A 23,228-nucleotide genomic window follows, 5' to 3' on the forward strand; every position below is an offset into this window, starting at 1 on the left:
AATATGAAAGCTCAGGTTAACTAGCATATGCCAGCTTTTTACACTGATCCTGATCACACTGTTAAAAAGAAACAAATTAGACAACATGAAACACAGCTGCATTATTGTCTTTCAGAAAGTAGCAAGACACACTTGTGATAAATGAGATATAATTACTGTTAATGATTGTTTGACTACCACATATTTTGTAATCAAATATAATCTCTGGTCTTCATCACAAGAAATTAAAACACCCTCCTATTAACTAGCTTTATAAAAGTATTTGGGGCCTGATTAAAAAATGTTAGGCTTCAAGATTTCACATCAATAGAAGTGTAAGGGGCTGAATAGTTTTTTTAATTCTACAGTCATTCTTGAGTGGTTTCTTATCATGAAGTAAAAGCAAAGAATTAAAGAGGTACATGGTTACGAGAGCTTAATTTTCATATTCAAGAACAGACTAAATAGCTACTTGCATAACAGTTAGTTTGCATCAACAAATTCTATAGAAAAAAAACCCAAGAAATGCAGATTACTATGTCTTGTTCCTATCAAAAAGAAAAAGTAGTACTAAGCCCCATTAAACTAATTTCTTTAGTTTAGTGATGTTGATTCATACCTGTGATGGTATATATAACTGACTATGATCATCAACAGACACATTAGCAAAACCATGGCAGTAGCATAAATTACTGGGTGCAAAAGATCAGCTGGCTGCACATATAATTCAGCTCCTGTCAAGTCCTGACAAGAAAAACAAAATTAACATTAGTCCACCTTATCTCTTCATTCTGTGGGGTAGGGGAATCGGCACAGGGAACACAAAACAAAGAACAGGAGTATTCTAGATTAAATCCTCCCATGACCCTCCAATTATTATTTGATGTTCTGGCTTTCTTCCACAATTATCTGCTGTTCTGGCCGACCTTTATAAATGCAGTCACAAATCTCACAGAACAATTAAACTTCACATATGCTTGAATATAAAGAGAAGTCAGCAGCTTATAGACACGCACAATTTTCTTCTTAAAATACTTATCTGTAGAGCATGTAGAACTGTGTGTTTCAGTTATGAATCCTGCATGTGTTCTGCAACAACCCGAAGAACGATACAGAAGTGCCCTCAGCAAGTTTTCAGATAATGCCATAGACTGGGGAGACTGATCAATAGATTGGATGATATTCAGAGGGATGTTGTTGAGCCAGATAAATGGTCTGATAAAACATCATGAAATTCAGCAAAGGCAAATGTGAAAAGATCAGCATCTGGGATTGAATAACCCCATGCATGCAACAATACAGTCTGAGCACTGTACTGAAAGCAACAAAAGAACCACTTCAGGGTACAGGTAGACAAAAGTCAAGCACAAGTCAGTAGTGTAGCCTGCAGCCCAAGGCCATACCTGCCTGTACTAGCAAAACCACAGCAAGTGGAGTAATTAATTATTCCCTTCTCTACAGGATCACGAGGCCACCTCTGCAGAACTGTCTTCAACCTGAGGCTCCCCAGTACAAGAAAGGCACTGACATACTGCATGGAGCAAGTCTAACCACATCGCTGGGATGACTAGCAGGCTGAAGAACACAATGTCTGAGGCTAAAAATGTGGGTTTGTTCATCTTCAAGAAGAAAAGGAAGATAAGAGAAATATCATTAATATACTGAGCTACCTACTGGGGTAGTGTGAAGAAGACTGAGTCAAACTCTTCTTGGAGCTGAACAATGAAACGATGAGAGGGAATGGACACTATCAGCAATGTGGAAAATTCTGATTAGATACACGAAAAAAATTCTGATGTGTTGACCTACTGCCCAAAGAGACTGTGTAGTCTCTGTCCCTGGAGATACTCAAAGCTTGACTGAAGATGACCCAAAGCAATATGATCCAACTTTGAAGCTTAGAAAACTTCAAGCAGATAACTGGACCAAATGACACCCACATGTTCCTACCAGACTGCTATTCTATGGTTATTGTTTGACTGGAATAGAGAGCTGATAACTCAAATAGAATCCAACAGCTTTTTAGCATTATTCAAGTTTTCTGAACCCACCTGTCAAAATACTACCCAACGACTAAGCATGGAATGGAACCTTGGGACTGTTAAAGCATGGCAGTATTTCAAATAACATCTGAGGAATTACATTTTCATTTACTACCAAGAACAGCAAGAAAAATTAGTTGTTTGGATGCAGTTACAATTTACAAGGGATCCAATTCCATACTAGCAATGAACAGTAAAAAAAAACAAAAAAAACCAAAAAAAAACAACAACCCAAAAACACCCCCAAACCCCCCAAAACCTTAAGCTCTCTCCAGCACAAAATAAAACAAATTTGCTTGACAAAGATCAGTGGAAAAAATCTGTTAAGTCATTTTTCAGAATACAGACACTTCTGCCACCTATAATTCTGAGTATATCACTCAAACCTCTAGAGTTGGCTTACTCAGACCTCTAAGAAAGTGTGCTGGGGAAAAGGAAAACTCTGGCATTTGCAAGGAATGGCAGAACATTAGAAGGAAGCTTCCATTTGTTTTGAGAAAAGTCAGTGTGATATATAATCTGTTTTTAAGGTTAAACAGGGTAATCTGATGCAAGAGAAGAGTTCTTGAACTGATGCTTACAATTCGAGTCAACAGTCTCTTCACCATTCCTTCAATTGTTCTTTCATCAGAATACAAATTTGTTATGCCTAACTAACTCATCAACCTAATTCCAAACTAATTTAGTTAGATTGTCCATTCAACTTTTATGTATTTGGTTTTCTTTGGCACCTGGAAAAAACATTTTGGGAAAGATCATAAGATATGCCTCAGGCAGCCAGTGTCATCTGATTTCAACACTTCCCATAGCCTGGTTGATATCCAGCTGGAGATGCCTGGGAACCCACTGCTGCTACAAGCATGAGCGAGTGTTTTGTCACATGCAGCTGGTGAGTATCTCAGAACAGACACAGCAGAATTCTGGTTGCTACTTCCAGATTGGTGACAGGTAGCAAGATGTTATGCATGCACTCCTGTGAACTTCAAGAGCTACAGAACAGTAGAGATGACATTAAGAACAACCTTGTTGCATTTATAGCCAACTAGCAGAACTCTGTTTCTTCTCAGCTGCCATTGCTGTTTTTTCCTTTTGCTGCAGGCTTGTACTAATGAGATTTTATCTGAGCCTCCTGCTAATATCTTCTATTATTAAAGAGTGGTTAAAATTATTTTCAAATAAAATACAAAGTTTATAGCTTTATCTTCCTAAATCACTAGATTAGAAAACTAGGCAGTCAGTTATAGGTTTTCTTATCAGTGAGAACTTTATGCTATGAAACATCTAAAGATGGGTCAAGTACACCACAACCTGCTTTTTTCTACACACAAGTACTAAAGTAAACTAAAAAAGAGTGAAGTAACTCTGGTTAAGGCATTTGTCACCTAGCCAGGAGGACGGAATATTTTGTTCATGTCCCTCCTGCCAGTACTGTTCATGTATTAGACGATAATGACAACTGCTGAATTAGAAGCCAGACTTCTAAAACTGAAACCAGAAGAACTTTCTATGAGCCTGGGAACACACCCTAGACTTTGACAACACTATGGGAGTCTACAGATTAAATAGGCTAGTTTAGCTTTTTTAGTTAATGTATGGATAGGCATTATGAAACCCTTTTTCAGCAGCTACTTCAATATCCAAAGCTTTTACAATGTATTAACTTTGTGCTAGGAACATCTATTAGATGAGCACTGCTCTTTGTCCCCCTCCATCTACCTTCCCTCCTCTCCAGCCCCTACAACGTAATATTTTGAGTAGCTCAGTATTTAAGGAATACCAGCTTTGTGCAAGCATAGAATGAGAGCTACTGGCAGAAAAGGAAGAAGGCTGCTCCTTCCTCTAACTTTTTTGATTTCTGAATGTCAAAAGCTGACTCACAATAAGATATTTATATAATCTTACCTTGTATTAATTTAGAAATAGTAATTTACAGCACTAGATTGAATATGCTTTTCATTTTTCTTCCTCCAGATGGCAGAAATGTGACCAATTTAAAGCATAAACTCTCTTTACATGCATACTGCATATAGAAATGAAGTTTAATTCTATTTAAAAGAACACTAATGCTTTAGGAAAGGATTATAGATTTTATACTATCAAATAAGGCAGCAACAGGATTATAACAGTTTGAAGTAATTTAAAACGTTACCTTCACAGGTAAAGGGAAAAGTTACTCTCTTTGAGCTTTTAAAAAGCATGGCATATAAATCTTAATTTTATGTACATTTAACTTTTTGGTATTCTCTTAAGAGGAAGATTTTTTGAAAAATTGCGTTGGAAAACAGGAGTATCAGTTTCTCAATGCACTGATTGTCATAAAGAAATTATCTTTCCTCCATGGATGATTACATAAAAATATACATTTAATTCCACACAGAGCACATTAACTACAATAAAACCCACACAAAATTTACACATCAGTTAACAATATTTCCTTATTTCCTCTTAATATTTCATGCAGCTTCCTGCTAGCCTACAACTTTTATTTATCACATTTTATCATTTAGTGTCTGTAGTGATGACTGATGGACAGGGAAATAGTCATCATCTGTGAAAAGGGAAGCATCCCAGGCCAAATTCTCAAATCAAGAGCCCTGGGAATGAACAAAAAAAGAAATCCTACTTCAAAATGGAAGAGCACTAAAAGAAGGTGTCCCACTCCCTTCTCCAACTATGACTACACTTTAGAACTGCTTAACCATTTTACTGACATCAATATGCTAAGACTTATTCGTAAGCAATATTTAAAAAAAAATTTAATAGTAACTGTTTTGATTTTACTTTCCTTTTTGAATCAGTGTCTCCTATGTAGGCAACAGACCTACATACTAGTGAATTAACAGCTAATTTGCAGTGAAACGTCCATCTCTGGTTATGGATCACAGCAAAAAAAACCCCAAAACAACCAAGCCTAGGGAAGGTGCCAACAGACAAAGCTAAGAAATTTAGTTTAACACAGAGAAGATTTTGACTGTTACCTTTAAGGTGTTATTGCTAGACTAAAATTCATAAAAGCCCATTTCGTGAAGTAGCTCATTAAAATGGCTTCCTGTAACATGGTACTTTCCATTTTAATGTTCTTTTGTGTTAAGTACATACAGCAGTTAATTCCACTTTGACAGATTTCCACTTAATGTTACATCAACATTTATATCAAAGCAGCAAAACCTGAAGTTTTATTTGTGTCTAATTTTATGTGTTATGAAATGTGGGAATGCTAATTTTCTTTAATGCAAGAAAAAAAACCCAAACCCCAAAATTGCATTTTTAAGATGAGTAAGTTTCAGAAAGAGAGAGGTAATTCTAAGTGTCATACCATTAAAACTGCATAGTTGCTGAGGGAGTAGCACTGAATGGTAGTAGTATTTTCATCGGACAGAAGAATGCGACAACCATCAGATTTCCATCCCCCTTGTCCATTCAGCAGATCAAAGTCCCACTGAGCTGCCACAGCATCTGCTCCGTGCGCAATGCGCCGTAGTGTCACGTTGATAGGAACGTGGTGACTGGCCAAGTTCAAGCCATCTGTTACAAAAGACAGGTATTTGCACATAGATTTCTCCACACGTAACACATCAGATGCTAAAAACCTTTTAGTAGATAGACACTAGTTGAAACAAACAAGTGAAAAATGTTTCTTAGTTTTAGATATCCTAAAGTAATAGTAACAAACAAACCTATTTTGGTAAGAATAACTGGTGTTACAACTGTACGACGTTTCCCATCGTCAGCCAGATTTGTTGAATTCCCTGTTGCTGGAAAAAGCTTTCCATTGCGAAAAGCAATGAGCTGAAGCTTGTAGACAGATTCATCTGATGGTCTGATTTCTCTTTTTTCCTTTTGGGTGAAAAGGGAGGCCGGCAACTGGATAGAAGCCTCTACAATCGTGTTCTAGAAATAAACATATTTTTAAAGCTTTAAAGAGAAAATTAAACTCTTTACAGAGATTAAAGTAGCAGCTTCTCTAACTGAACAGTTTCAGAGATGAATGAATGCATTTAACAAACTATGTGCTGTGAAAAACCTATCTGACACTGTTTCCAAGTAATGCATGATAAAATAGTTGAATCAGGTTATTAAAGTCTTCACACTTTTTTAAAAAGAAAACAAAAGAGTTAAGATTTTTTAGTTACCCTACTTGTGACAGAGAATAAAATTGAAGTTGATACCAGTAAACTACTGCAAGAGTGTTCCAGATTAGACTACTGGCAACTAGAAGCCACAACCAAGACAAGCAGACAAAGAATGCTTCAATTCTGAATTAGTACTATTAAAAATGAAACGCTGTATATAAACAGGGTTTGGTAACTTGTATATAAATTATATCTGGGTAGAGAAGCATGCATGCAATTTCACAGAAATGCATAAATGTAATTAAATAATAAATATAGCCTGCAGTGACATTCAAGCACATTAAGTAATAAAAGCAAACTGGTATGTTGGGGAATGTAAGGGAAAAAATACTTCTACAGAACATGAGGAAGCGTTTCCATTCTGTGCACACCCGCATATGTATGTATGTGGGGGTCTGTGTATGTACACAGACACACAACACAAAATTAACCTTTCAGGTTTATCTTCTACTTTATGCTTAATTACAGTATCACTCTGAGCAGAATATTTCGGATCTTACAGATACTTAATATCTGTTTTAATATGTAATGAAGGTGAAAATGCAGCAAAATAAAGCCAAGTATTATTATGAACTAGAGAGCATTTCAATTTGCATACTTATGAGAGGTCTGTAAGGATCTTTCAACTTCAGATGTTTTAATAAAAACCCACACCTACTCATTAAAAATTGCATCTATTGAAAATTATTCTATAATCAAACTCTGTTATAATTTTCACTCTTATTACCTCTTGTCACAGTCATTCTGGATCACATAAAAATGCTGCGGTAACATTTGAAGCTAGTAACGTAAGCTTGCTTTCCAAATAGTTCATATTTAAGACATTATTACAAAGTCAGTATGAAAAAAATGAGTATCCAACCTTTAAAGCCAGACTTGATAGTGTATTTGAAACATTGCACTTAAAGCTTAATTGTTTATCTAGATTTCCATCTGGATCTCTTCGCCCATAATCACTGAGTCCTGTACGGTCTGATGTAGCCACTTTCTGAAACACGGTGCATGTCATCCCAGTGAAAGCAGCAGCCTTTATTACATAAGCCTCAAGGGCAATATTTGGAGAATACTGTGGACACAGAAGTCAAACATTAAAATATTACCAATGCAGGATGAATAATCTTAAACGTATTCTCTACCGTAACAGAAAAAACAACACCCAGAAAACAGTTTATCTGACAGAGATAAATCTGTTCAGAGTATTTCTCTTCTCACTACAGAAACAGCAGGCATTTCTGATGATTCCAACATCTACTAAGAAAAATATAAAGTTACTGAAACTCAATAGCTAGAAAAAATTTATTCAAAATAAAAAGATTTATACTTACAGTAGAATAAACTTGAGCTCCATTTGCAAGCCGATACATAGCAATTTTCTGTAAACACTGAACAATTCTTGTGCAAGCCTTGGCTTCTCTTTGTGCCATCCACAGAACACGTTCATCAGCTAACATGATGTTACTTGCTATGTCCACCATCACATCACCAAGCTAACAGGGAAGAGAAATAAGACTATTTTTATATATTTGAAAGCATTCCTCAAGTAGGATCATTATCAGAAAATACAAAATGCCTTGACAGCACAAAAAGCAAAAGGAAATTGGTTGTTCCCATTTCAGTCACTGCTTGTGAGGTTAAGATACTGAAATACTTTGACTCAGACATTGACATCCATTCAAAAAAATACTATCACGCAAATGAAATTTGTCTGTTTACATTTACAAAGCAAAATCATGAGAAACAACATTAAAAGCAAAGAGTGCAGTACTGCACATTCTATTGTACTAATTATTTTTAAAGGACTATTTAAACTCAACTTTAAACACAAAATAAATAGAACAAACTAGAAATCAACAATAACACAGTTTGCTGGTATGGGAGAAGATAATAAGAAAAGAGTAACACATGCAAAAATTAGCATGCAAGCCTTCTGCTTCTCTTCCTTTCGCCATGTCTGCCTTTTCTTTGATTCCTTCCTTGCTTGCCTTCAATTCTGCATGAATGATTTTAGGTTGCAGGTTATACAAGAGAGACAGCAAACACTGGTAGGTACCAGAGCTGCTTTCAAACCACCAATTGTAAGTTTATCTTCACACTCCCTATCCTGCCATCTGTATGACAAATACAAACTATAAAGGAAATTAATTTATTTAAGCCACAATTTGGCCAATATTATTGAGAATATACATTGACAACATTGACCTACACTAGATTTTTACAACATTCAAGAAAGAGTGACAAATATTGGACCAAAAAAGAAGGTGTGTGTATCTTCTGGTTAGAATTGACTGAAATGCAATTCACAGTGCCTAGATTTTGGGACTGGAATTTTCTGCATAAAAAGAGGGTGGGGTGAGGAAGATATCTTCTTTACTACTCAAGTTTCCTAATTTCTTTTCAGATTATTAGTAATAAGGAGACAACACTGCCGTTTGTTCTTTTAAAAAAAAATCTTTAAGAATAAAGGCAAGAATAGAAATATAAAAATATTTGCTGTTTTAAGAACTGTCTCCTTAGGGACAGAAGCCACAATCCATAAACAAACTGAACAGCTGACACAGACCCTCAAGCAGCATTTGCAGGTTCAAGATCAAATAAAAGTTAAATTAATTGAAGATGCTTATTATGACTTATTACTACTCGGAAACCAGTAACATGTTTTACATATCAATAAATGGTGTTATTATAATAAATTATCAGTAGTTAGACCCTGAAGTCACAGGACTATGCCTCTTCCATAATTTAAAAAAAATACTATACATTATTCTTTCCTCTCTTATCAAAGTAAGCACAATTTTTTCCAACTGCATTCAACTGAACATAACCTACTAAGAACTTTCTGAACACTTCTCTTCAGTTTGTTGTTTTTTTCTAATATGAAAAAGTTATTAGAATAAGCTTTTCATAATTTACAGTATTTCTTTTTCAGAACAGCCACTGTAATGCAAACTAAAGAACTGACAGTGAGATGGTGTAAGCAAATACAGTGTCAATAAAAGGTCTGTAGAGTAATACCCTAATATGAAATAATTAAGTCTTACTAATAGCTACCAAAAATTAATAAATGAAATATTCAAGGAACACAAGTGCAATATCAGCAAATCAAATGTTGACTTCAAGTCAACCAATTAACCCAATAAATACATTTTCTGAGTCCAAAACTACCTTTTTTGTGTATCATCTAGTACCTCCAAACATGGCAAAGTAATGTCAGATTGTGTCACTCTACAGACATCAAATCACAGCTGGGAAAAGTATAACCTTATATTGTAACAAATTATGGAGCAATCTAAAAAACATTTCTTTTTTTGACTAGGTACAAAACCAGACATTTAATGAAATGCTTCTATAATTCCAAAATATACAAAAAATATCCAAGCTATGACTGCAAAAAAAAGATTTAGCCTGAAAACTCTCCACGGAGTTCTGCAAAGAATTTACAACCAGCATTTATGGTTTGCTGATGGTGGATGGGGAAATTTGGCTTTTTTTGCTCATGTTTAAAATTGAGGCACTGTGGTCTCCAGCTTCCCAACATGCACTGTACAGTGAGATCAATATAACCTCTGTTCAGCAGTGAAACAGAGAGTTCCTACCCACTAGTGGGACTAATCAACTACTTGCATTCATCTCCCCAAAAATGAGCGTTCTCTAAGATTTTAATGTCTTATCTTGTATCCTGCAAGATATAGGAATAGTGAAAACCTTAGAGATACAGCTCAATACTGAATAAAGACAGTCTACTGTGGTGAGAGGGGAGAATATAAGTCTTGTTTTATTCACTATTGAGAGGATCTCTGAGGCTTTCATTATTTATATTTTTTAGATAAGAACACATCAATGAAAACCTGTGTGACCCACTCCATATTAAATAAAAACAGACTTACTGTACCTATCTCCCTGCTCCAGTGCTGACCAGAGGTGTTACTCACATTACAGGTCCAGTGAATGCTGGATCATCTCAGCGCGAATGCAAAGTCTGTGACCATGGGTCAGCAACTTCAGGGACCTACTAAACAAACAAAAACATGGAAGAGAATCTGATAATCCACTAACTCAGCGCCTGCATCTAACGTTGAGAAGGTTTCACTGCTCAGAATCCTTAAGGACAAACACTTTGATTATCTTTAAAGTGATGGCAAATTATCCAGTTACCTCTTTATATTTTTCAGCAAATCTTCCAAACTTCTCTATCATTTCAGCCACAAAAATAACATCCATCTTGTCAGAGAAATTTGCTGCTTCAACTGTGTAAGCCAAGAGCTGTCTTGCTGTTGCCACTGCATTAGTGAGGTTGAGCGGCATCTACATTGAGAACAAACATGAATTTTGATGAAGTGAAAATGAAATACAAGGTAGAGGCAACACTTCAGCATTTGAGAAATAAGCACTTTCACCAAGAGAATAGCAATCCCAACAGGGAACACAGTGCTTTAAGCAGCTAGGAACTGCCACATTATCTGTTAACAACATTTCTTAAGAGCCAGAGAACCAGCATTTGTACCAGCAGCCAGAAACTGGGTCTTGTCCCATTGTTCTAGAAAGGAAAGAGGTGTTTCACCAAGAAAAGGAGGAAAAACAAAACCTAACAGTACTGTCAAATGCTTTTCCTTTTCACCAGAGCCTAGGCACAGCAAAACAAGGCTCCTAAAATATGGTGTTTTATAGAGAGAGAGAAGTAAAAAAAATTTAAACACACCACTGCAGTAGAACTCACTCTTTGTTCTGTAATTACGGAAAACATTAGGAATGGAATACACACAAAAATCCCACAATGGATCATCTCTATGACAAAGCTCATTATTTCATTCCCAAAAACAAGCATCATGCTGGAAAATTCTTCACTAAGTAGTAGGCAACATCAACATGTAATACAGTCAAAAGCTGTGCAAATGTCATCAGCTCATGTTCAGATGCTGTTTATCCATGGTAATCCAAACTAGAGATATCCTGCCTCTCTATTTTTTGGTGTACAGATACCTACTCTGCCCTACTGAGTTTGCAGTGTGCCACTTAAGCACAACTATATATTTGTCCCTGCTGGTCCTAGCACTTGTGCATAGATTTGAATGCTATTAATAGAAGAAAATTTTTTTCCAAAACACTAAAATTATGTATTTAAAGCTTAGCACACTGAACAAAGTCAACTTTCAAATTCAGATACTTTGTAAAATATTTTGAGCATTCTTTAAACATGTTTTTTTTCACCTAAAACTAGAAGAACAGTGAAATATAGATGGTCTTTTATAAATGTTCCAAAGGTTTCACTCCATTTTAAACTTAGATCCCTACTTCATTTAAATTTCTTGGCAGAGTTCTAAAGTTTAAAACAGCTCAGCTACCTTTGTATTCAAAGGCTCTAAAGATGCTTATTATTATATTTTAATATTAGTCTCAAAGAGACAATAAATTTCTGTGCAGAATACTGGCACATGGTGTGATTCTTGGGGTTCCCTACACAGGGACAGGAGTTGGAGCTGATGATTTTGATGGGTCCCTTCCAACTCAGCATATTCTATGATTCTATAATACTGCTAAAAATTCCAGACCAGCTACACATAGAAACAGGAAGGCTCTAGTGCACAAAACCAAATCCTAAACCAAAACCTTAAAAAAAAAAATTTAAAACCTCTGTTTCAGTGTAGCATACCTGTGTGTGTGTATTCTTAAGCAGGTAATAGCGACTTATCTACTTAAACCACGGAAATTATACTTCTACCTTTGCTTTTCTCAAGCTAACCAATCTGACCTCACATTTCAGGCTTCCTAATGCAGCTGGCAACATTCTTGCACAACCCAATAAACGTGGGCTAACCAGAAGCATTTTTAACAGGCTTAAGCAATCTAGGCTCTGGAGCAGCTGGGACTCCAAAGTCAGACTACAGTACATAGTAGCATTGAGCTGTTACAGGCCTTGCAGTAAAACATGGATTACCACGAGAGGAAAAAGCAAACTAACAGCACCCAAAATGCTCAACAAGCAAACAATCAACTTTGCCCAACCAATCTGTCCCACAAAAGGACAACAAAGGGATCCCTGGCATCATCTCCCAACTGCTAACTAGTCATTAAGGATCTCCACCCTTTATTTAAGCCCACAAATATGTTTCTTGGGACTAATCCATGGTATGTACCTCTAGTGCTAGGAATGTAAAGCAGTAGAGCACAAACCTTTATGTCAACCCCTAAGTGTATTTTGGAGCAGAACAGGCAGTCCTTTCCCCTTCTCTCCCTCCCACTCTTTCCATCTTTCTTATGCCAGTGCTCATTGGTCCTCAGGGAACCAGAGAATGAATAAAAAAAACTACGTCTGGATTAATAAATGACTGAACACAGAAGAAGCCAGCAACAACTCATCTACATGATATGCAGTTCATTGTAATGTGCAGGTCAATGGTTTCACCTCAAGCTACAGTTAGCCCAAGCTGCTGGGTGTCAAGCCTCCATCTCGTGTATAAATCTGAGACATCCAAAGGGCAAGTATCAATTTACATACTCACTGTCCCAGTCAGAAGCTGTGGTGCTTCTGATAGTGTGATGTTTTCTTTAAAGGTATGTGAGCTCACTCACTGAAACACTCTGACCACACACAACATGCAATAATCCCACACTGAGGTCAGACAAGCACCACGGCACCAGTAAAACGTGTATGGTGCTTCCAACATCATTAGCTCAAGTGGCATAGATTTATTATTTTAAAAAAACAACCACCAAAACCACAATAACAAAATTATGTCGCAATAGTTTCTCCTGTTGCATCTATGCCAGTGATCTGACACTACACAGTGGAAAACGTCAAGCTTAAACTAGAGGTTCAAGAGTTTATGCAGTATTTCACAATACAGCACCTAGCACAATGCTAGATACATCACTGCATAACAGTGTTTGTGAAAGTGTGCATTAACTAGAGATAAGCCTCAAAAGGAGTTTGGAGCTGAAAAATTTTGTTTCATAGCTACATTTAAAATCTAGTATACTCTATTGAATCCTGGTAATTACTAGCAGATTAGGAAGTCGAGTTAAAACTTTCAGTAATTAACTCTCATTGGCCACACTAAGTCTGTGAGAGGCTTACAGCAACAGAGGCAGAGCAGAGTTTGACTGTTCTCTCTTGTTATAACGAGCATAGCTGTTCTCCATCACAGCTTCAGCCAGCCTTGTTTTGTCATAGGACATATGGGCAGAAAAGGGCATCTAGGTGACAAAACCAGACGTGGCAAGTTCCATTCTCTTTACACAAGGACACCAAAGAAGAACGTTCTCCTTGCACTTTCAAGTGCCCTAGCACTAAAAACAAACTGTTACCATGAACCTACAATTTCCAGTACCTAGACCACCAGTATTACCAGCTTAAAAAACCTGAGAAACAGATTTTGGAGTTTTTATTTTTATTAAGGAGTTTAATTTTACAGAAAAGAACAAGTTACCTGATTGAACATATAAAGAACTCGAGTCACATCATTTGCATATTGGCACCTGGAGTAATCCTCTTCTGCCCAGTACCCTCCCCTGTCACATCTGCGCCATGCTCTTCTCTCATCTTGTGAGTTGCCAGGATATATCCCACTGCCAGCAGAATAACGTGTGCACAGCAGGTATGCTGTGATGCCTGCCAATGTTCTAGGCCACCTGGGGAGTCAAAAGAAAAAAAAATAAAAGGGAAAAAAAAGAAGAAAAAATCAAATTGACATGACAAGTAAATAAAAGCATTAAGAACTACAACATGAAATAAAGAAACACTCAAAGCTAAGCATCTCTAAACTCTTTAAAGGGCCACCCTGGCTCATCTTCAATATTTTCAAGCTGTTCATATTTGTGCACTATTAACTAAACGAGTTCCAATGCTAGAATGCTTTTTTCATTCTTTCATGAGGTTGAAAGTGGAGAGAAAAAGGTGACAATAAAATTTGTAAAAATAGTTTACAACTTTTTAATACGGAGAATTGGCCTACCTTATAAAAAAAAAAAATCTGTATTAACACTACAAAAATTGTTAAATACATAGTAGCAAGTCCTGCAAGCTTTCTACTTGTCCTGTTCACTTGCATTAGTACAACTGTCAAATGTATTCATACCAATAGTAAATTGCAGATTGGAACAGAAGACTACATTGACAGTATCAAAGAAACAGCAGCAGTAGTACAAGAACCGTGATGCTTTTGCAAGCAAATATCATGCCAAACATAAATTATTGGGAAAAGTTATGTTCAGGAAGTACAAAAGAACTCCTTTCACTCGAGGAAAATGAAGTACACACTTCTCTTAAAAACTTATTTGCACAAACATATACACAAATAAAAATTAATATACAGAAAATTAAAATGCAGTATGTCTTTAGTGAACTGATCATTCATAAAATCAAAACATAATAAGGAAAAAAACATGAAGGAAAACATAATAACACAAGTGTGCTGGTTTTGTCTGGATAGAGTTTATTTTTTCATAGTAGCTGGTACGGGCTGTATTTTGGATTTGTGCTGGAAACACATAATACAGGGATGTTTGAGTTACTGCTGAGCAGGGCTTACAGAGTTAAGGCCTTTTCTGCTCCTCATACAATCCCACGAGTGAGAATGCTGGGGGTGCACAAGAAGTTGGAAGGGGACACAGCTGCAACGGCTGACCCCCACTGACCAGAGGGATATTCCATATCATATGATGTCATGCTCAGCATTTAGAGATGGAGGAAGAAGGAGAGGGACATTTGGAGTGATGGAGTTTGTCTTCCAAGTAACCATTTCACGTGAGGAAGCCCTGCTTTCCTGGGGCTGGCTGAACACCTGCCTGCCGATGGGAAGCAGTGAATGAATTCTTTGCTTTGCTTGCATACACATCTTTTGCTTTACCTATCTCAACTCATGAGTTTTCTCACTTTTACCATTCCAGTTCTCTTCCCCCATCCCACCAAGGGGAAGTGAGCAAGAGGCTGTGTGGGACGTAGTTTCCAGCTGGGGTTTAACAATGACAAGAAGGAAACCACACCCAAGTTAAGCTGCAATGCTGAGGAGAAGGAAGGCAACAAGGAATGCCAGCCAGTCTGCCTGCCCCTGCTTTCCAACCTCTACCTTCATAAGATATGCATAAGCAGTATTTATGATTCAGAACACTAATATTTAAAGTTTAAAAGCAAAAAGCATGCATACAGAAATTGCAGAATGCTAGGGATCTCAAATCAAACTAACCAACATCTGAAATTTAACTAAAACTGAGACTAAAGGAGACCTCCTTTGATCATCCCAGGCTTTCAGTACCACAAGCAAGTCAAGCTCCTTGAACAATTTTTTTTTTCAGTTAGAAGTACCTCAAAGTGCCTTGCATAAAGCAGTTACTTCCAATAATTGAAAAGGCTGAACAAATAATTCTGTTATATTACACTGCTGCTTTTATATCTAGACTGCATTTTGGTAAATGGCTATTTAGTCACTGCTATCACCTAAATTGAGAGATGTTCAGAATATATCTACAGTTGGAAAAAATAAATTCTGTGTTTATAGAAGGATGAAGTAAATACCTTGAAGAATGTTCCATTTCTGGAAATTAAAATTTAAACAATATTGCCAAGCAGAGAAACTGAACAAATCTCTGGCCAGCTCCATTTACCTTCCTTATTCATCAGTTGAGTAACATGAGTTAAATGGTATTAAATTATGCAAGTGATAAATCTCTTGGGGTATACTGAAAGTCTTCTCTATCTCAAATTCCTTTTTATTCCTGACCAGCTCAAAAGAACAATTTCTGCATGTTCAGTGATGGAACAAAGATTCTTACTTCAGGCCATTTTGGTAAAGATTACTTAGGTTTGGGCAACAAGCAACTCAAAGACAGTTGCTGATGGCATCCTTAAAATGCACAGGTCATGCAAACAACTGTAAGAGAATTCAAAGCCAGTAAGGAATCTAATGGAAAAGACTAGACATGAATTACAATAAACCAAAATAAAAAACAAAGGCTTAAATTTCCACTATCTTTTCTAACAGCTTTGGCATTACAAATCAGCTCTCCATATTGTAGTGACATTTAGTTAAGATACAGACACTTATTATTACAACCATCATTGGATTATATGAATACTAGAAGAGACTGAAGATCATTTGGGTATTGTAGCAGAGGTTCATCTGGCCTTGCAAATATGCTCACACTTATATTCAGAGCCTCAGCAGCCACTTAAAGAAATTAACAGAAGTGCCAGCATTCCTTTATCAGAACAGAAAACTTATATCAGAACTGGTAGCAATGGTGGTGGTTTAAAGGAAGAAGAAAAAAAATTAAATAATAATTAGAACACTTAAAATTCCAGAAATTACATTCAGGTATTTTAGTGAGTGTAAATTAAGCCAAAGAACAGTATAGATTCTGCAAGAGTAATGTAAAATTATTTACCATCTTTTCTTGCATACAGAAGAAAAGCCAGCAGAAAAGAGAAAGATCTTCCTTAGAAAAATCACAACCACCTTTGTGAATTGCTGCAGTCTCAGTAGTGACCTTAGTGCAACACTACATGTACCCTAGCAAGCTAGCAAAAATATCACTTTGGATCATGTCTGGCCAAAGACAGAGCAAGTAATGGATCTGCTAGGAGGTGAGGAAGGGCTGAGGAGATACAACATATGTTGACTTACGTAAGTTTCCAAAATTTCTGTATAGACAAGTCCAATCAATAAATACTGGGCAATAACTGAGGAAAGTTCATCTTCATTCAAAGATAAACTACTTCCATGCTCCCACTTCTTATGGAAACATAATAAGCCTTCAAAGAATGAAGACAAAAAGAAAACAGGCAGATGAGGACAAATAATAATTCAGCTGGCACAGCTGTTAGAAGACATGCATGCCCACAAATACTTTGCATAATACACTCAAACCTCAGCTTCCAGAATACAGAGTCAGGTTTCCAGAAACACTAACACTAGGGAGCCAAAACAATTTCCAAAACAATTTTACCAACACTGAAATTTTTGTATTAGAGTTTCCACATCAAAGATGCCACTTTGAAAAGGATATCTGTCTCTGTCTTTACAGACTGTTTTCCAAAAGTTGTATTTTTCCTAAGTATTTTAAGTTGAAGTGTAGTCAGCTCAGTTTTGACTGAATGTATTGCCTTACAGACTGAGTGACACATGGCCTAACGATAATTTAATCTCTGCAGTCCTGACACATGTTGTATGACAACCTCCAAGGCAAATATTTTCACTGAAAAAATGGCATTTGCCCTTCCCTTCCTCACTATTCACACTTACTGCTAAAGAATCAGAAAAACGAGCGTGAAACACTAGAACTCAAGTGAAAAGTTCTTCAGGAGAGCTTTAATTACTGTATTTTCACACAAATATAATTTCTTAGTTCTCTCTTTATGTATCTTCTTGAACTACTATAGCCAACAAAGGGAAAAAGTGACAGTTTCAGCGTCTGCATTACTTCAAAGGTGATTACATTATCGCAAGATTATTTGCCTTCTCTCCACTTCCTCTATTTTTTATCCATCTCTTTCATTTCTGTTATTTTCCCTTTACTTGTACAGCCTTCACTTTTCATTCATCTCCCTGTGCTCCCTAGACAGCATTTTATCATATTTTACCATGATCTTCTCAAAAGACTACTAGCAATGCCAGACAGTCATATAGTCTCTGCTACCTTTGCAACAAATTCAGGTATCTACAGGAAATTTTACTAATAAAACTAATATATTATCCATCTAATGATTTAGAAAGTTTTCCACTAAACTGGACATAAAAGGTGGGCAATTTAAAACTCCCAGCTTTCTGCCATAAAGCAACACAAATGCACAATGTCTAAGAGAAGTGCTTCGTGGGGAACAGTGTCCCTTATCCTCTTTCCTCTCCCATTAATAATACCCCTTGAGCAGGTACAAGTTTCTTTTTAGCCCCCTGATGAATCAGACAGAGGAACTGATTCCAGCTGTAACTACAGTTCTTTTACTCCCTTTTTTTCCTAAGTGAATGTAAACCTGGTCCATTCTCAGCCATGAAGGGTTTCCCCCCAGTAGACATATGAGATAAGACGATGAGACCCTCTTTACTTCCAAAGAAGCAAGAGAAGACATGCCTCCAGCCAGGCTCAAAAGGTAACTAATGACATGAAATTCTCATAATGCAAACAAAGGCTAAAGAAGTTTGGCTGCATTCTTAATTTCTTGTGAGCCTAGGCTTTACTATCTTTCACAGTTTACTAAACTGCCAGCAAAAGTGCAAATTTGGACTGTATTAACACATTTATTTCATCACTGTTTATAATTAGGTGCTCAAAATTTATCACATATACATGAGAGTAGACAGCTGTGGGGGAGAAGATGGTTCATTTACATTTAAGTACTGTAATTTCATTTCAGGAAAAAAAAACCCAAAACAATAGACTGTGAGGTTATAGAAGAATCCTTCCCTTTATGCATATTTATTCTATTTTGAAAGCATTCATTTATTTAAACCAACAATAACTTGCAGGTACAATGAGCTTTTGTATCATAATTTCATTAGCTTACAGGTAATCCGTTTTTCTTATTTCATCTTAGTAATTCTCAAAATTCAGCATGACAATTACAGTTTTAAGATTAATTACACCCAACAGTTTTCAAAAGAATAATTATTATATTTAAGAAATAATTCTGTCAACCTTCCAGCATAAAATTATTCTAAACACAACTGTTGAAGGATTTACTGAAGCAGAAACATTAGGTTCCATTTTAGCATGCAATAATGTGTTTTCAATATAATAATGGATTGTGACATATTCAGGGATATTATAACTGGGACTTAGAAAAATTCTAATTTTTAAAAAAATAGATTTCATAATGAAGACAGTTTTTGCCTAATCTTTGTAAATTAATGTTAAACTACTATTTCTGAGCCAAAGAGACTGAAAACAAACATACTCCTTTGCTACACTTTGTTATCCCATCTCTGAAGGGATAAAAATCTAGATGCCAGTTTTGAAACAGCTTTCAAGCTAAAATGACTAACCAGTTCCAACTAAAAAGCTATAAAATCAAATTCACCTAGGATCATTTAAAGCCATCTGCTCAGAACCATTTTCTCACTAGTCAAAGGCTTATTTCCATATGGTCTCAAAGGTGAAAAATTAAGTCTTTATTATTATTCTACCTAAACTACAAGTCTGTTATAGTAAACCCTGACATCATGAACTATAATGAAGACAGTTTTTGCCTAATCTTTGTAAATTAATGTTAAACTACTATTTCTGAGCCAAAGAGACTGAAAACAAACATACTCCTTTGCTACACTTTGTTATCCCATCTCTGAAGGGATAAAAATCTAGATGCCAGTTTTGAAACAGCTTTCAAGCTAAAATGACTAACCAGTTCCAACTAAAAAGCTATAAAATCAAATTCACCTAGGATCATTTAAAGCCATCTGCTCAGAACCATTTTCTCACTAGTCAAAGGCTTATTTCCATATGGTCTCAAAGGTGAAAAATTAAGTCTTTATTATTATTCTACCTAAACTACAAGTCTGTTATAGTAAACCCTGACATCATGAACTTTTTGATAAGCTTAACATTTCCTGAAATCTTACTTCTTTCTACTGAATTCCAGAGGGGGTAAATCCTATTACACCGAACAGTCACTGAACAGCACAGGTTAATTTAATGGAAAACACTTTGAAATAAGCCTTTACCATCTGTTTTCACCTCTAATGGCAAATCAAAGAAGAACGATTCACACTAGAATCATTTAAAAAATGCATAAGTGATTTAAATAGATGTGTTCTTTGATGAATATGCCATGCATCTGTTTGACTTTCTTCACCTTTTATCTTACATTCTCATTTTCTAATGTGATGCTCATCTCTGCAGTTGAAACCACCTCAGTATAAAAAGCAGATATGCACAAAGTTTCTTATATAAAAATTCCTTACAATGTGAAAGCGAAGCTCTTCAGTAGTTCCAAACTGCCTCTGTGCAGCAAGTGATCTTAACACTACTTCCCTTATTAATAGTTCCTCATACACCAGCTACCCTCATAATAAATTGTTCAAGCAATAAAGATGAACACAGAACAAATGCTCTCAGCAAGAACTTTACTTGAATTCTGCTCCTACTGAAGGTCTTCTGCACTTGAAAGCTTGTCTTTTCTCCCCCATAAAACTATGTCCCAGCAACATGCTTTAACTTACTTTTCAGTTCTTACAATATAAAATTTATGGTCTTAGATTAGCTGTATAGAAAGAAGACAACTTTAAATAATTCTAATGTACACAGGGAAAGGAAGAAAAGGTTGTAAATGTAAGCAAAAGATGGAGCTGAAGATCAACATATCCAAGCAGCGTAAGTCAAAATAAATGAATAGGCAAAAGTAGTTATTACATTAAGAAATCCTACAAACTGTAGTGAAAACACATGCTATGGCATACACTAATTCTCAACAGAAGCTACTGCAGGGAGGTACAACACAGAGTAGTTATAAAGGGAATTACCTTACATACAGAGAATCTATACAGAAGCTATCTGTTACAGCTGGCACCTCCAGGAGTAATGTGTTGTTAGTGACCAGCAGCAGAAAGATTAGAAAAAGGAAAACAGGTGAAGAGGTAAGAACAAAAGATAAAATATTCTGCAATACCCAAGAAAATGGAACATCAGAGCTACCATTATAGTCCCAAAAATCATTGAAAGGAAGCATCATTCATATTATTTACTCTAATACAGGGAAAAAAAACTGTATTACATGTTTAAAAACAGAATGATAATCCGGTGCCCCCCCATCAGTATGTGGTCCAACTCTAACTTACATATGATCTAAAGTTTTACTCTATTCCAATAATTTAATTTGTATATTTCAAATACTATAGTTTACTTTCCATCTCTTCCAAAGATGAAAGTTAACAGGCTTAGAGTTTCACATTTCATGGTCTAGTTATGTGTAATTCTTCCAATACATACATACACATAGATGCCTTTAAAGCACAGTATCTTAGTTAAAACTAAAATTAAATTGACTGTTTTGTCTGAAAAAAAAAAAATTGAGGTTACCAACCTGAAATCTCCTTTATTGTTCATAACCCTCTCTGGAGGGCAATACTGTGCAGAACTTTCTAACACCACAATGTCTACTGTCCTTGTGTTATTCCCACGTCTGGTTTGTACATGGCATCCCCAGTTTCCTGTGGAGCCAGCTTGAATGTTTGAGATTGTCAGTGCACTGGGAAGATAAAACAAACAAATTAAACACAAAAGTCTTGCAATAAAATGTATGTAAGCTTTTATCAAAAGATGAAGTAGAGAAAGACGATTGGAAGAACCAACCATTTTCCTACAACTGTGTGTGATCTTACAAAACCAGAGCTTCCTATGATTAAATGTACTGTAATTAACAGAGTATTCTGTTATATCTATCCTGAAGAATATATGTATACACTGAAGAATAGTATTCATTATTCTTCTAGCTTTTAAATTTTGCCAAGGTAGGAAAAGAAAAAGAACAGCCATGGGAAAAAGTTCCTTCACTACAAAAAAAAAGAAGATGCAAGTCCAAATTGCCCAAGTGCTATCATTGCTCTTCAACAAAATTTTTTTATAGTTGTTCTAGAAAGGCCAAACTAAAATCACTTCCCAAATGCATAATTTGTGAGACAGTTAGAAGCCCTATTTTATTGATACAATTACAGGATATATAACCACTCTGTAGATGCTGAATGAGTCAAAAATCTGCTGCAGGCAGAATAAATTTCACTTAGAGATCTCTGCTGGACAACTTCAATATTACCAACTGTGGTGTGATCAAAAGGAAGAAGAAAGAATCCATTAGTAGTTCAATTAAATACGTTGGTTTTGTAATTTTAATGTTCCAAGAGAACAAATGCATACTACCACAAACATTTTATATGAAGCGCATTGAGTAAGCTCTGGAGATAATTATAACCTAACAGTCCCCAAGCTACCTGCTCTAACTAACCCTGGTATTTGACTAATCAAATCTCTAGATCTCCCTCCCCAAACTTTATAGCTAGCAACAGTGACAAAGCCCTGGTAATTTGAGCGATGTCAAAGACTACTTCCCTACTTGGGATGTTTCTTTCTACAGATGTTCACGCAGCGAGGATACAACCTTACTGGTTATGGAAATAGTGACTAAATTAGAGTAGAAAATAAGGAGCGTGAAATACATTTTCTCTTTATAGATTCACCTGGCAATCAGTGAGCAGTTGTGAATCATGTTTTTTTCAACAAAAATACCCTGGGACTCATCAGTTTCCACTATCTTTCCATCCTGATACCACAAGACTTGCATGTCTTGATCAATATACGAAGCCATACATTGGAAAGGTAGACTATCTCCTTCAAAGACAACCTGACGATGAGATGGAGTCATATAGAAAGACGGTAATTCAAGTGGTGGTTCTAGAATTCAAGAAAGAAAAGAACAATTAAAAGCAAGAATCTGTTACATACATAATTTTCAAGAGGTGAAAAACACACTAAGTAAGTACAACTATTGATATAACCTCCTTGTAAGCTGCATCTTGAAGGTTTACAGAAAAACTACAGAACAACTAATGGAATAATTTGCACATGGGAAGTCAGATAGCCAGACTTGGGGAAAAAAAAACACAGTTTCTGATTCCTATTGTGAAATTTACATAAAAAACCTTGAAAAACATGGATTAGCAAGAAAAAGGAGTTAATTTCCAAACAGTGCTACTCATCCCTAGTTTCTGGAGACTAACATCCATAATTCCCAAATTATTTATTTCCAAACAATCATGATTGAACATCAACATTTGAAAATTAATCACTATTACCACCATCCTAGAAGCACTGAATTTTAGGGAAACAGGAAAAGGAAAAAAGTGTGTTCACTAATAGTAACAGGATATGGAATGCATCAGAAAATAAGCGTTGGTTGTCGTGAGTGCTTACCACAGGTCAGAAGCTCCTGCTTAACACCAGTCACCATCTGTGACTGAAGTGACTTGGGATAAGCACATTTGGTTTCACGTACAGTTATATTTCTTTCTTTTAACCACTGATGCATCCACAGTATGTTGCAATCACAAAGGAGATAATCAGTCTGAAATTCTCTGCAACACAAAATAGGTATTCACAA

General features: G+C 36.0%; 1 protein-coding gene across 1 annotated transcript in view; it reads right to left on the reverse strand.

Moving 5' to 3' along the window:
- The window catches only part of GPR125 (G protein-coupled receptor 125), a 45,889-nt gene that overhangs the window by 7,547 nt on the left and 15,114 nt on the right, over positions 1-23,228 (reverse strand). The window contains exons 7-17 of the mRNA XM_010007301.1: positions 23,042-23,202; positions 22,309-22,522; positions 21,159-21,323; positions 13,579-13,780; positions 10,307-10,456; positions 7,480-7,641; positions 7,017-7,220; positions 5,699-5,912; positions 5,338-5,546; positions 599-723; positions 1-58 (exon numbers count right to left, since the gene is read on the reverse strand). The exon at positions 1-58 is cut by the window's left edge and continues 37 nt beyond it. Coding sequence (XP_010005603.1) covers positions 1-58; positions 599-723; positions 5,338-5,546; positions 5,699-5,912; positions 7,017-7,220; positions 7,480-7,641; positions 10,307-10,456; positions 13,579-13,780; positions 21,159-21,323; positions 22,309-22,522; positions 23,042-23,202 — 1,864 coding nt within the window. The remainder of the gene's footprint in view (positions 59-598; positions 724-5,337; positions 5,547-5,698; positions 5,913-7,016; positions 7,221-7,479; positions 7,642-10,306; positions 10,457-13,578; positions 13,781-21,158; positions 21,324-22,308; positions 22,523-23,041; positions 23,203-23,228) is intronic.

The sequence above is a fragment of the Chaetura pelagica genome, unplaced genomic scaffold (genome assembly GCF_000747805.2).
Source record: "Chaetura pelagica isolate M959 unplaced genomic scaffold, ChaPel_1.0 scaffold261, whole genome shotgun sequence".
Lineage (NCBI taxonomy): Eukaryota > Metazoa > Chordata > Aves > Apodiformes > Apodidae > Chaetura > Chaetura pelagica.